The 15,468-nt window shown below is 44.7% G+C and overlaps 1 protein-coding gene across 4 annotated transcripts in view; it reads left to right on the plus strand.

Moving 5' to 3' along the window:
* LOC144093712 (ubiquitin carboxyl-terminal hydrolase 25-like) overlaps positions 1–13,601 on the plus strand; it is a 90,359-nt gene extending 76,758 nt beyond the window's left edge. For all 4 annotated transcript variants that reach the window (XM_077627318.1, XM_077627320.1, XM_077627321.1 and 1 more), the window contains 2 exons: positions 2,676–2,871; positions 8,318–13,601. In XM_077627318.1, coding sequence (XP_077483444.1) covers positions 2,676–2,871; positions 8,318–8,514 — 393 coding nt within the window. In that variant the 3' untranslated portion in view covers positions 8,515–13,601. The remainder of the gene's footprint in view (positions 1–2,675; positions 2,872–8,317) is intronic.
* The last annotated feature ends 1,867 nt before the right edge of the window (positions 13,602–15,468 follow it).

The raw sequence follows: 15,468 nt of genomic DNA on the forward strand, positions 1-15,468 counted from the left end.
CCGCTTATGTTGTTCAAGGTCTCCACCATAATTTCGACGAGCTTTAAAGGCAGGAGCGGAGACGGCACGTGTTGGCTATCAGCACGGCACTTAAATTGTACCATCCGGAGCGGTGGCGAGGGCCGTGCATTGCAGCGCACAGGCAAAGGCTTTCACGTTGGCTTGTGGCATTACCTTCGTGCCACGCAAACTGTTGACTCATGGCCCTTTTTTTCGGGTTTCAAGCTTCGTAATTGCGGAGTAGCAAGAGCAGCTTCACTGCGTGCTCGTGCCATTCTAGGTGCGGGTGAATGCCTGCATACTCACGGCAGTACCGCAGGCAGGTTGGAAACCATTCTTCGCGCAGCAATCGCCGTTGATGTGCCTTCATTGATGTTTCACATCTAGCTGGCCTATACTATGTTAGTTTCAGTCGTATAATAAATATCACAGGAGCGACCGCACCTTGCCTTCTCTGCGATGCATGGATGCTATGGCAGCTTGCAAGCTGTAGCGCCGCATCCGCAGACTGGGGAAGAAGCCCCACAAGTTACGTATTTACTTATGTAACGAACCCACTTTTTTCCATAAAAGTTGACATCAGTTTGGGGAGAGGATTCATAATGCGGTGAAAAAAATAGTGTTTTCGCAGAATTTTTTGCGAGTCGAAATTTTGGTCATACATCCACCCGCCTGCTCGCCCACCATTCTGTCCGTCCGTCAACAATAGCACGCGCTTTGGCCGCTGTTGGGATTCGAGTTCTTTCCCACCGGGGTAATCAGTTGTTGAGAGCTGGCTTCTATCAGACTGGTGCCATCTGTTGTGGTTGCTCGTGTCTGCAGTGGTGTCCCTGCAGGAGTAAGGACGAGGAGACAGGGAGGCTTAGGAAAATTACAAGACAAATATGTTCACAGTATTTACATTATTTACGTGCAGTGAGAAAGACGATACATGTTAAAAAACAGCGACGAGGGGAATATGCCGGACTACACAGTTGAGTGCTCTTAAATAGCATTTTCGCCCATAGTTCCCGCCTTTTTCCACCAGTAAGACGGGCTTCTTCATGGGCGCTGCCTTTAGGGTTGTGGTGCTGAAAATCGTCCCAAGGCTGTTGCTGGGGTCTTCCTTTTTTTTGTCCTTCATGAACATCTGCCGTGGTCTCTAATGCATGTGGTTATTGTTTAAAATTCGAACGTTACTTGTTGTTTATTACCAAATGTCTGCTATACCGATGTTTATTACAAAAGATGTCCATTTGATGGAGAGAGGGCGGCCGAGTGACAAGTCTCTTATTTCTGACTGTTTGTTACATCTGTGCCTCTTATAACGAGGTTCAACTGTGTGGCCATTCACCCCTTAATGCTATCGCATCATTCCCTATGGCAGAGCTTAAGCGTCCCCTCCATTTTTTGCTAGGTGGGTGGAAGTTGCGTTGCTCAGTGCTGCCACATGTTGCACCGTGCGTGTAACAGATGCTGACACACACACAGGCACAAATATACCTGTGATAACTGAATTAATGTGTTTAGCCTGCAAGTTTCCACATCTTCCTTCCTACCTTCTTTGAGGAAGCTAGCTCCTCAACAAGTATTACAGCAGAGCTGACAGCCACTGTTGTGCCATCAAGCTGCCCTGTGGGAAAGCCTGTGTAACGAAAATTTGTGCAGCCCTCACCATGCTTAAACTTGAAACTTTGTCCGAATTAAAAAACTGGAGGGGACACATGAGCTCCGCCTTAGGTATGACACGATAGTGTTAATGGTTTCATGCCTATATTTTCAGAATTCGTCTTCTCTACATTACATTCATAGATAGCAGGGAGTCTTCGTACCACTTCTGCTGCACGCAGTGATGCAGCGATTAAGCAATGTGCCACTACCTTGGCTGTTTCAGACAGTCACTGGTGGGGCTTGTGAGACACAGGTTGTTCTCCGAGTCTCACAAGCTCCAGAGAGCTCGTAAGTTAGTGCGAGCAAGTAAGTGCAAGCAGGGGTCTCACAAGTAAGAGAGGTTGCTCTGCATGAGCAACCTCTTGGTACTAATAAATAATTTAACTGCCACCTGCCACTGCGGGCAGTTTGCTCACAATGCACTTGGCAGGTTGCCATCTGCCGCGATGAACACAATGTGATGATGTCAGAAGGTCATGTGACAGGTGGACCACATGCTTCTCGGAGATTTTTCACTCACGCCATCACCAGCGATGATGACGCTGGTTTTCCGCTGAACAGGAAGGACTCTTAACGCTGTCGTGTCAAAAGAATTTGGCTTTGAACTGTAACTGCATTGCTGAGTTGAGAAATTTGTGAGACTGTCTTGTTTTTAAGTCAAATTTTGATTGCACTCTACTTTTCTTTTTTAAGGCTTCCTGGCCTTTGTATTTGCTATATGTGTCATCACACTTTGCTTTACTGATACATTGCATGGCTACATTGGTTTTTGGATCCTTTTTCGTGGTAATGTTCATGTGCAGCTTTTAAAACTGGCTTACTGCACGCTCATTGCAATGAAAGGGAAATTATATATAGTTACATTGATATTGATATGTTTTGATATATTGATATGTTTTGGAAGGCATGAGCATTTGTGTGGAAATTGAATCTCCTGAAGGCCTTGGTTTGAGAATTATGTTGGGGGACTCCTTTGATCAGTGCTTGAATGTGCTAGATGGAAACTGAAAAGTGGTGACCTGCAGGCGCTGAACGACTACTGTGCACGGCAGTTTGAGGAGGGTGGGCTACGGGAGTCATTGGCTGCTGTGGACGTGATGAAAAACACCGTGCTACCACACCTGGCACCACTACAGAGCCCCCAGGCTGGCATCAGGGACATTCATGCTGTGGAGGAAATTCGCAGCAGGTGGTGTACAATGCTGGGACTCGCCATGACAGGTGAGAGTCCTATTGCACTTTGCGATCTCTGCTGGTTAGTGGGAACTGTGCTCTTCATTCACCTTGTCATCAAAAAGCAGCACTCTTACAAATTGTTTCACAGTATTGCTGGAGACTTAGCAAGAACTGGAAAATTTTCCAAATAGGATGGTCTGAAAAACGTTCTGGCCACAAAAGTGAATTTTATTGATCATAGAGCAGCTTGAAATACAGTTAATCGTCGATCTGCCAAACTTCGTTTTTAGTGAAGTATTTTATCCATGGTAACTTTGCTTCTATAAACCACTGCATTTTATTTTTGTTTAGCCCCTGTATAATAAAGCCGTATGCTGAGAAATTTCACTGAATTTTGTTCCCACTTGGAAATGAAACGAAAGCATTGGGGGGTGGTAACTACCACCAGTGTGGCTGATTTTGATGGCGCTCTGCTCTATTTTAGTTTACGCTGCCAAAATGCGGTCAGATGGCTGCACTTCACTGCTAGGAGCCGTGTGTGCCTCCTGGTTAAATACAGAACTGCTGTGGTCTGCCAGGCGTGACCTCAAGAGGTCGTGGAGAGTACCATTTGGGCAGAACACCCTTGTCCTTTTAATTGTTCAGTTTCGTAGGCACTGCTGAGGCTGTTGGTTGTTCCTTCAGTTGATCTTAGTGAAGCATGAAGGCACAGAGACGGGAACAGAACAAGTGTTTCTTCCATCTGTACAGTAACGACATCCGATGTACAGTAACGGGTGCACCACTCATGTTTTGGGAATTGTTATTAAAATGTTGTGAAATACATCCCAATTATCTCATAAAATACTTTGTGAAATATGTTGCTGTTCAGAAGGGTGATGAATCGGGCTAGTTGGTGCATTTATGTCTGTGGTGGCGCCTAAGCATTGGTGCCAAGGCGAGGAATGACACCAAGGTTCGTGGGCAGCGGCATGCCACGAAATGACCGCCATTTATTCTGATGACGATGTTTATATACAGATGAAGGTAGGCGGTGCTCGCGATAGATAACAATAGCGCCCTCTATACACAACATCTTTCACCCCCTTAGAACAACATAAAAAAATGCATGCTAAAACTCCAATATTGCTTCAGGCAGGCAAAAAGGAAAAGAAAACAGAATGCTAACTAGCATATTTAGGTTACATAATCCCGGTACCATGTGGGCACTGTCCGTTGTTGCTGCGATCTGTCCACAAAGTGGTTCCTTGCTGTTCAGTGTGTTCCGTCTGCTGCCCGCCAAGCATTGCACACTCTGCACCGGCAGTCGGCGTAACTTCTTGATGCCTTGTGTCTGCCTCTGCTGCATCCTGCACCGACTCCTGACGGTCATCAGCCGCTGTTACAATGTCTGCTGCTGCCAAAGTCGTGTCCCCAGTATCGAGGCCTGCAGAAGACTCGAAGTAAGGCACATCAGTCTCCAAACCAACTGCTCCAGCGCGATACCCCTTCACTTTCTGAACCAACAACTATGCATCTGGTTGAACTGCCCACTTTGATGCATTCCATTTCTTCCCATCTGCTAGTAAAAATGAATCCCTACCTATACGCTTCTTCACCTCCAGTGGCACGGAAAACTTCTGCTCGCCTTTCGTGCCGATATCTCGCCGTATCTTCACAAAGTCCCCTGCGTTGATGGTGGAATCTCTGGCACCCCGTTTTTCATCCGTGTAGCTTTTCACTCGCTGTTGCCGGTTCTTGACCCACTGTCGCAAGTCTGCCATGTGGCCCACTTTCTCATCGAAGACTCCTTCTCCTGGAAGGTCAACCACACCTAATCGAGTTTGAGGTCTTTTTCTGTGTAGCAGGAACGCTGGAGACACCCCTGTTGTGGCACGTGGTGTAGCCCTGTAGACACTCGGGTACTCCAGGATGGCTTCCCTCAACGGCCTGCGCTCCAGTGACGCTGTCTGCTGGTACTCCTTCAGAACACGATTGAACCGTTCGACCTGGCCATTGCGCTGAGGGTAATACAATGACGTCACACTATGCTCAATGCGCCTGGCGTGTAAAAATTCCTGAAAATATGTGGACATGAATTGACGGTCATTATCTGTGACCACATTCTAGCAAAGCTCTACCGAAGCACTAGCAAGACCTTGACTACTGACTGTGTAGTTATACATGAAACAAAAAAAAACTTCAGGCTACTTGTCGTGATAATCCACGACTGCTACTGCAAACCTGCAGTCGGGTGGTTCTCGTTCCATTGGCCCCACAATATCTATTCCCAACTTATGCCATGGCTTCTCTTTCCTTTGTTCTGGCTGCAGGGGTGCTGTCATAGTTTTTGCATACTTATCTGCTGCTTTGCAAACTGCACAGCTCCTGATGGCATTTTCCATATTGTCATTCATTCTGGGCCACCAGCATAACTCTCGCGGCTGTTGTTTTGACCTGACAATGCCCGGATGAGATTCGTGAGCAATTGCAATAAACTTGGATGCGAGATCTGCTGAAGGCACTATTCGCTCTGCACGAAACAACAACCCCTCCACAACAGAAAGTTCATCCCGAATGCGTGCGAACAACTACAGTTATCCTGCGAGCTCCTTTTTTCCTGGCCACCCAGATACGACATACTGCATCACCTCTTGTAGCACTAGGTCATTCTGTGTTGATTCCTGTAGTTGACTTTTCATAACAACACTTGACACTGCAGCAACTACTTCCTCCAAAGGCTCACCTTCCACTGATAGCACGGGCAACCGGACCAGTGCATCAGCCACCACGTTGGTTTCTCCCTTTGTGTACTGTACAGTGAAGTTATACTGCGTCAGCCTTACACGCCACCTTTCTATTCGAAGGGGGCGCCGACCTGTGCCATTGCTGGATAACAAAGTCACTAGTGCCTGACGGTCAGTCCTTAGAATGAACTTTTGGCCCCACAAATACACATGCCAATGCTCGTAAGCCCATAGGCTTCCCGTTCTCGTGTAGAATACCTGCGTTCTTGTGGTGTCAAGGTCCTGAACACGAATGCCACCGTGCGTGACTCGCCATCAACAACTTGTTACAACACAGCCTCTAACCCTTAGGCTGAGGCATCAGCAGTCACCTGTACAGGTAGCACCTCGTCGAACATGGCCACTGCCCCGCAGGATGCCAGCAGTGCCTTAGCTCTGCAGAAACTGTCCTCAGCGCTCTGGTCCCAGCAGAACTCCTGACCCCTGCAAAGAAGCCGCCGCAATGGCTCCACTTCCTTTGCATAGTGCGGAATAAAGCAAGAATAATACCCCCGAAGTCCCAAAAAAGAATGCAGACCATCTCGCCTCCGTCACTCGCTGGGCCGGTAAGCGTCGTGACCATCCTCATACAGTCGAGCACCGTCTACTGCCTCTTCATACATCCGCAGGATGTCGTCTGCCTCATCCAACGTTAGCGTCGACCCTTTCAATAACAGATTCTGTCACAGTTCTACTGTTCGAATGCCATCGACAACCTTGTCACGCAAAGCTGCCTCAAGAAAATCGCCGTAGTCGCAGTTCTTTGCCAGCTGACAGAGAGCTGTGACGTAGTCGCATATTGGTTCGTCCGGGAGCTGCCGTCGCAGCTTGAATCGGCGGCACTCAACGAGAACATTCACAGCGCTTGTGAAATGGTGTTCCAGTAAGGCGAGCACGTCTTTGTAAACGTCCGCAGGAGTACTTGTTTGTCCTGTCTTCTGGTCGAGCGAATCCGTTGCAGCGCTCGCAACTTTCGCTTCCGGAGTAAGCGTGCGGAAAACCCGACGACCCTCAATGCCTAGACATCGGAATATGATGGCCCTCTTCCAAACCTGTGACTTCTCATCGAGTCCTGTTTCTTGTAGAAAATTTTCAAAGTCCTCCTTTCATTGGTGCTATGGTACAGGTGGTTGTCCAGGTACTGCCAGAAAAAGGGCCACTGGCAGTAGCGCAAGCGAATCCATCGCCTGACATGCCTCCCGCACATGACCAACCGCAATCCTGTAGTTGAGATGGCCAAACGTCAAGCCACCGGACCGTTGACTGCGCCAGTACATGGTGGCATCGAAGCATATTTGCCAAGGCAAGGAATGATGCCAAGGTTCGTGGGCGGCGACGTGCCACCAAATGACCCCCCGTTTATTCTGATTATGCTGTTTATATACAGATGAATGTAGGTGGCGCTTGCGATAGATAACAATAGCGCCCTCTATACACAACAATGTCGTTTTCGGAAGCGCTGTAGTCAACAGGACACGGAGAGAGACAGAGAAGGATGGATGATGTTGCTGTTGTATTCAAATGCCATGTACCCACCATTTTTAGATAAATTAATAAGGAGCAGGACATTAAAGTAGAAAGTTGTACAGCATTCTGCTAAGCTTTCAGACATTGTGTGTTTGTGGTGGCTTGCCGTCTTCATCAGGCCTTGTACATATACAGGGCAATTTTTTTATTTTTTTTTAACTGCTTGCAGATTCTTATTTTAAAAACTGTCGGAGATACATCGGTGCAGTCTGTGCACACGGATTGTACAGCAAGGCGGCCATTATGCGTGTGACAGAGCTCAGTAATTAGGATGTAACTAAGTTACCTTATCAACTTGAAGGCCGTGAACATTGAAGGTGAACCCGGGTTGTAAAATTTCTTTATTGGCAGTGTGGTCAATAAAATTTAACGTCACATTTGTACATTTTGAAGCTCGTTGAGTTGGCTTTCCCACATTGCACATTTATAATATGGTGTTGATGCACACAGTATCGTTGCCGAAATCAAGTTAACTGCTTTTACATGATAAAATGTACAAATGTCTGTATTTGCTGCATTTGAAAATGCTAATAAATCTGCAACATAGAAAAGCCAACTCGATCAACTTTTTCTAACCACATTGCTTGTGGAGAAAATTTAAAAACGGTGTTCACCTTAGATGTTGACGGCCTCCACAATATAGTCTTGCGCCCTAAAATAAAAATAAAAAGCTGATTAGTTAATTTTAGTTCATTAATTGTCTAGTCATTGAGCCTTACAATGTACATAATGTCCACCTTGCTATACGACCCACCTGATCAGACCGCACTGACATATCTCTAGACCTTTTTTAAACTTAAGTCTCTCGGGGCGAGTTTGTTGCATGGCAAAAACTGGTTCATCACAGGTGCATGACCTGTCCTTGTAACCGTTACCGGGTGCAGCAGGTGTGATATCTACCCACTATCACAACACAGGTCCACTTGTGCAAACCAGGTTAGGTGAGCAATGTCTTTTTTGTGGAGTGAGTAAATAATGCATAAATCTAATTTTTCTGTGTGCCAGTGCTACTTTAGAAGTAGCATTCATTATGAGGGGTTTCACTTGCAGACTTTTGAAGGCATGGCATGCTTTACACCCCATACCTTCATTCACTTGTCACAAGGCAGACTATTTTTAATTTCTTTTTCCGGCTGTTTTCCCAGCAATGCCTTCATGTAGACGTCTAAGTGGCAGTCTTTTTTTTTCGCCCACTACAGATGAAAGGCAGGAGCAGCTAGAGGACATGCTGAGCAAACTGCTCGACCCTGGTGCTGACACACCTCGGCTGGCTCCCTTGAGCATCCCTCGAGTGACAAACCTCTCTGCTGCCTTTGAGCAGGCCATGCGACGCCTAACATCGTCCAAGCACTTCGAGGCTGCACTGTCTGAAGAGGGCACCCCTGCTTTTTCCTAGCCCCTCCCACCCTGGCCCCTGTCTTTTATCTCCTCTGTCCAGCTCTCCCTCTTTTTTATTTTTTGCCGCACAAGTGAGGTTTTTCGTTTTTGTGTTTGTCTTGTACATTATAATCTTGTGCCCTTGTCTTTTGTTAGTAGGGCTTAAGAGTGCTCACTTTTTTTTTTTAGCACCACTGCACCTTGTGCTTCGTGATTTTTTTTATAGATTTCTTCTCTCTTTGCTCAGAGCTCTTTATGGCAAGAATGTTTTTTTTTTTTACTTCTTTCTTTTCTTGCAATAATTGGTGAGTGCAAAATCTGTGCTCACTGCTGGCCACATAATATAAAGATACCGGGCAACAGTAACGAGCAACTGTCTGACGCATGTTGTGTTAGTGCACACACACACAAGTTACAATTTTCTCCCACTTATGTGTTAATCACGGCTCTGGCTTAGTTTAGCTTAGTTTTAACTATTGTAATTGTAAGTTTTATTTGTAGGGACTAATATGAAATCAATTTCATGTTATGGTATGCAGCCACATTTAAAATAGTGGTTTATGGTGAAAATGGGCTTTCTTAACTTGACCCCATTTTACATTTGACATTTATATGCTGACTATGCGCCCGCAATAAAAAAAAATGTGCTTTTCATCTTACGCCATTCAAGAGGTAAAAGGCTGATTTTTTCAAATTTCCTCTTGTGTACTTAGTTACCTAACAACTGCACTTTTCACTGTCTTGCATTTTATTTCACAACTTTCAGCTTTTGATGACAGGGGTTTGTAAACTTGTTTTATAAATTGAGATGTGTAAAAAGTGCGGTTCAGAAGCTTTTATGTATGGGCATTTGTGGTGAAGAAAACAGTATATGCTTTATTGCAGCTTGTTGTTTGCAATAAATAGCTATAAATAGAATGGCTTTTCATACTGTAATATCAGCAGGGCCCTGCTTGTTTCGGACTAAAGCTGATGAAATTGTCCCATGACTGCAAACTGCAAACCAAGAACAGTAATAATAACAGTAAGGGAACAAACCAGGTGAGCAGAGAGCCCGTTCAAAGTGGCACTTGTTGTAGCTTGTTTGTTGCAACTCCTTTATGGCTCTCTCTCTCTCCTTCCCACTACCTCTCCTCTCCTTCATTCAGTTGGCTTCAAATAACACCTCTAGTCTTATTTCTTTCCCTGAATCTCCCATGCCGCAAGTTTCTGCCTTAACCCCTTCAGTCACGGTGCCACCACATGTGTGTTGCTTTATATTGGTTTAAATTACTGCTGGGATATAATGTACCACGAATGTCTGGAACTTGCATTTTGAACCCCTTGCAGTTAGCCTCATAGAATCGTCCCAAGTCCGAGCTAACTTTACTGTTGGAACGCTGCTTTTAACATGCTTGTCTGTATATTCTACATAAGTGCGCCCGCTGAGAGAGTGTGTGTGCGTTTGCTTGTTTTGCATGCACCAGCACCTTAGAAGGCCTAAAATAAGCTGACCTGTTTGCATAACAACATCATCTGACAGAAATGACTGAAATGGCTCCAAATAAGTTCTAGTGACAACCTGAAAGAAGGAATCGCATAGTTAATTGCCAGGAATGGCGGATTTTCTTTTTTTTTTTTTCTATGGAGTCCAGGCGTGATCCTTGCAAAAGTTTGAAAATGAGAGTTTTCTTCCCATTGTGTAATTATCAATGCATGACTGAAGGGGTTAAACTTCTGGAAGCCAGCTTATAGTAAGGAGTACAAAAGTGTCTGTTTTTTCTGTTTCTTGTTACTGCATGCTAGCACATCCAATGTACAGTTGGGCAGTGCAGAAGCGGTGAGGACAAATTTTCTGGTAGTGTCATAGAGCCCTGTTGTGATAGGTTCTCGAGCACATTTAGTGGCGCTGGATGCTAGTTTACATGTCTGCTTTTGGCCAGACAAATGTAAGAAGTGGAGAGAAGCACTACACTATGGCGTTTGCTCAGAGGACTGTACAAGAGGGTTTCTCTTTTTTTGTACTGTGTGTGTTTGTGTGAGTACATTGTCCTTTTCGGTTTGTTGATGCAACATTGGTTTGACTATGATAAGTGTTTTTGTGTGTCACAAATGGGTAAACAGTGCACGTAGGAAGAGGAGGAAGGCCGGGGAAACTCCTCATTAGCACAGGCATGAGAAGATGGCCAGGTAACATCGCATCTGTGTGCATGTGATGCTGTCCAGTCTTTCGCTGACACTTGCTGCTGTGGGGAGGTGCACAAGAAAGGCACTTGTGCTGCCACCGTACGTTCAACGCACAGACTTTCTGGGGTGCACTTTGCTGTGAGGGTGATAGTCGTTATTGAATATGTTCTAAAGTGCTTGCACATGCTCAAAAACATCAAATGCCTTGTGGTTAATGAGCACCTTAAAAGAAGCTAAAAGAAATGCTTGCGATAGTTGCCCTATTAGCCACCAGATGCCACTGGCCACTCGTCATCTGACACAGTTGCACTGCACAAGAGAGCCACGTTCACACTGCTGTAAACTGCTCTATGGTGCCGCTACGAGTACACATAGCACACAGGGTTATGTAGTAGCGGCAGCAGCAGCAGCAGCTGCACATACATCTGCTGGTGGTGCTTCTGTGCAGTGATGGTGTAATGTGCACAAGCTGTTGCTTGCCTTGATGATGTAGCTGCTGCTCAGTAGGGTTTGTTGTGACTTCATTGCCTACCTGTCTGCTCAGTCCTGGAAGCAGTGGGCGGCATTCTTGGAATTGGCCATCACATACTTAGCGTCCTTATGAATCAGTTAGTTATTTAGAATTCCAGTTGATACCATTTTGGTCTCATGTTTGAAATGCTTGGTAGTTGATGGTTTGGGCAAGTGTGTTGAGTTGTGGCTTGCCTGTGACGTGTAGTTGTACTGTTGTGCAGAGATTGCTGGGGTCTGTGAGGAGGGCTTTTTAACAGCCTTGGCAGAGAACAATTGAAAGTATTTTTATAATTTATCTCTTTAGGCTTTTATTATAAAACACCAGAGAGGCTTATTCTGCACACACATGCACATGAAAATGTTCACCAAATAACACAGCGACTACATACGAGTATTTGCTCGCATTAAAGCATCTAAGGGTGCAGGTTTAGGACATGGGTCATGTGCTGCGACTGCTGCTGCGGATGAAAGTCATGAAAGACTTATTTTCTTCACTTGGATGTTGAGGAAACAAATTGAGGTGTGCCTGCATCTTTCTCCGTGTTTCTGCACTGTCCGCATGCTAGCATTTTGTGTGTGAATGGGCATGTTGGGTTTAACACAGTAGTTTGAGCATCTAGAGACCCGTTGGTCAGATACCACATACAGAATGCAAGGGATAGCTTTACAAGCGAGCATTTGCTTGCCTTGGCTCACTACGATGTAGCCCATACACAGCTTACAAAGTGTGACAATCTGCTGTGCTGCTGCAGTCTTCAGTCAGAGGTGTGTCAGTCAGCCTCTGGAAGCTTTCAGAGGTCATCTTTCCTGTCTCTTTCTTCTAGTGCACCCCATTTGGGCTTCCCAGTCCCTGAACAAATAAATTGACCTCTCCAATGCCGCAGTGAATTCTCTCACATATCTCATTGTTTTTGCCACCTGTTATGAAGGTGGTTTGAGAAGTCTGCTAAAAATGGAAGTCAGTGCCTCTTTTTAGAAAACGCACATTTCTCCAGAAAGTGTTGATTGAAGGATATAAGCTTGATTGAGTTTTCAGTTTGTTTATTTATCTTTTCAGCCAAGTAGGCGAAGTTTGCATTGACAGCAAGTTTGGCATTTTCTTGCCATGAGGATTTCCACCCACTGAGCTATATTTTCATGTTTGTGAATAAAGAAACCAGACAAATTTAAATCTGGAAATCTGAATGATCATTAACCAATTAGAAGTCTAATTTGTGTAATTTAGCCATTGGAACAGCTGATTTGTTCTACAGCACATTGTTTTTGTGAAATAATATTTTTGTGTGTGTCAGTGTGTCAATTTTTTTACATTTTTAGCTTTTCTTTCATTGTGTTATGTGTTATACATTGCTTCTTTCGTTTTTCCCTTCTGTAAGTAGCTGTAAAGGATGATTCCTGATTCCTTCTTTGGCTGACCCAAAGCACTGTGGTCATGTTGTGAATCATTACGCACACAGTCATGAATAGACACAAAGTCTCAAGGGTTTTCTCTCAAGGGTTGTCATTAAGCATTATCAAACAACACTGCACAGAGGCGTCCTTGTATATGCACTTTTGGTTTGCTGTGAATAATACAGCACCAATCACACAACTTCATGTGCGATTTTCATTCAGGATTTCGTGCCCTTTCAGTTCAGGATGCCTGGGGCATCAGCAGTCTAGTGCATTTTTATTTGGCCATCTTCTATAATGGTGCCATGGATTTTTGACCTCAACTGGGAATCCAGAGTGTGGTTCATCTTGATTATATGTCCAGGCATTTAAATTACATTCATCCGGAAATAAATAGTTCACAGTGGTGGTACACGGTTTGCATGAACTTCAGCTGGGCTGTGACCTGTGCAGTCATCCACATTGTTAAATAGAATTGTTTTCTCACTGCACATAGCTAGTCTTCTTTCATTTTTGTGGCCATAAGTGCTGACATGCTTACTTCAAACTTTGGTTGGATGTGAACAACACAGTGCTACTTTGGATATTTGGCCTGAGCAGGGTCGAAGAGCGACACTTGCCAGCCGTGATGCCACTGCGCAGTATGTAGCACTGCATCTTAAATATTTACCAGACTTGTCAAACCACCTTTTCAAATCAGAAGGTGGCCCTTTTCCTTTGCCTTCAGGATTTATGTGTGATTTCTATTTAATGTCATGCTTAGGCCATGACCTTAAGTGCTTCTAGTTGTAGATGTTTAAGATATAGAAAACCCATGCAGGGAGTGGTGTTTGAAATTTTAAGTGCCGTGTTTCACTTTCCCTCTGCGGGCATTGTTGCAATTATTTCTTGGAGGTTTAATTAAACTGTGCAGCTTGCATAATGCTACTGTTACTCTCAAGCGATGTCATTGCGGTGCCTATACCAAAATATTTGCTTCTCTAGCAACATTTGTAAATTTTTGTACAAATGTAAATAAAACCATTGTTTGCGTTGCACTGATGTCTGCTTTCAGATGTAGATATGAGCACCACCACTAGGGGGCTCTGTGGAGTGAATTTATAGACATAGTGACATATAGAGTCGGGTACCACGAGATAGACACGTTGTGCGTTGCGTGCGGAGAAGAGGAGGAAACCGCTGAACACTTGATACTTTTCTGTAAAGGGCTTCACCCTACAGGGGAAAGCAGCTGGGCTGATTTACCCAAGCACTGGGGTTTAAGGACAGTGAAGGGAAAGTAGATTTTAAGCGGGTGGAAGTAACCAAGCGAAGGTTATCTGATTGGTGGCTGAAATCAAGAGAAGAGTAAAATTTCATAAATCATGGCTAGGTGGTTTGAGCCACCGCCCGATTTAAAGGGTTCAGCCGTATCCACCCATCCATCCATCCATGGACTAATATTGTTGTACACCAGTATCCTTGCACACCATAGGTACAGACTCCATCACCCTTGAGTAGAGTGCTCAAGCAGTACATTGCATTCTAAGCAAGCTGACACTTCACTGCTGCTGCCCCGTTCTTGAGACCACATCTGCACTGAAATTGACCCACATAGACCTACAAGCCAGGCGGGTAGAAGCATGTTATCGAAAAACCGCAGGCTGCTGTCTGATTTCAGCTTTTATTGACTGGTCTGCACTACTTGACCACTCTACATAATAGTGATGCAGACTGTACTATAATCCTCGTCTTTGAGCACAGAGTGCAAGGCTGTTCGGCTTCCCACCTTTTGCAAAATGGGTCGTGGCAGCCTGTGCTCCTGAGGTATGTCGAGTGTTTCAGCGAACTTGTGGCAAGCTTTAAAATATACACTTCATGAAGATGCTTAGAGCAAGATTTTTGGCAGTCGTCTTGTCCAGGTCGGCAAAAAATTTTCATTGTAAAAGTTGAATGAAATTTGATGAGTGGGGTTCCTTTTTTGGGGGGCTTGAAGTAAAGCTCTTGAGGTTTAAAGTTCTCGCGTGACTGTTCTTCCACATTGCAATGTTACGTAACTGTTGTAACATTTATATGTAATGTTAAAGCATCTTCGATGCTTTGTTGTACAAAGCCGCAAGGGGTGAAAATATCTAAATTGGTTTCTTAATAATCCCAATTCAATTGGTTTATTGGAACACTCCTTGCTGTTGGTCTCGGTAGCTGCTAGACCAGTAGCTGCCAGAAACAATTGCTGCCCTGGTAACACGAACAACATTCCTTTGAGTAAACCATTTGTATAATCTCTGTTTTCTAGCCTTTCCAAAAAACTGCAAGGAAGTATTAGTTCCCTAATTTTCAGAGCGCTTAAAATTCAGACACATGCAACCTACACTAAAATATGTAACCCTGCAGGATCATGCAGATCTGCCTATAGTGATTGAGAACACACATGTTTAAACTTAGCAGACTCCTACAAGAACAACAAAGCACTGGAATACGCACAGCTATATGTGGACTTACGCACTCGGGTTCAAAATATGTTAATGGGCTCATGCTTATATACTGCCTCAAGGGTCTCCTGGCATTAGCAGGGAACGATTAATAAGCATAGTTTTCTCCATAAACTCTGGCACTATCTGCGTTCTGTATAGCAGGCAAAATTTAACCGATTTAGCTAAAACTTCTTTTGTTGAAGAACATTATAACAACAGAAAAGGCTTTCAAAGTTCCCAGATGATCTCATTATGGAACCACATGTGCTCCCATTTGGAACTAGAACCCAATACAAAACCAGTTGATGACCTAGCTGGACCATAACACCAACAGGAAACCGGAAGGCTCCTTCTGGGACCAGTTATGTCTGAGCACAAAACCAATTGGCTTCCTGCTGAGGCTAAGCAGAAAACCATGGCTTCTTTCTGAGACCATGTATAGATCCCAG

Source organism: Amblyomma americanum, chromosome 6 (genome assembly GCF_052857255.1).
Source record: "Amblyomma americanum isolate KBUSLIRL-KWMA chromosome 6, ASM5285725v1, whole genome shotgun sequence".
Lineage (NCBI taxonomy): Eukaryota > Metazoa > Arthropoda > Arachnida > Ixodida > Ixodidae > Amblyomma > Amblyomma americanum.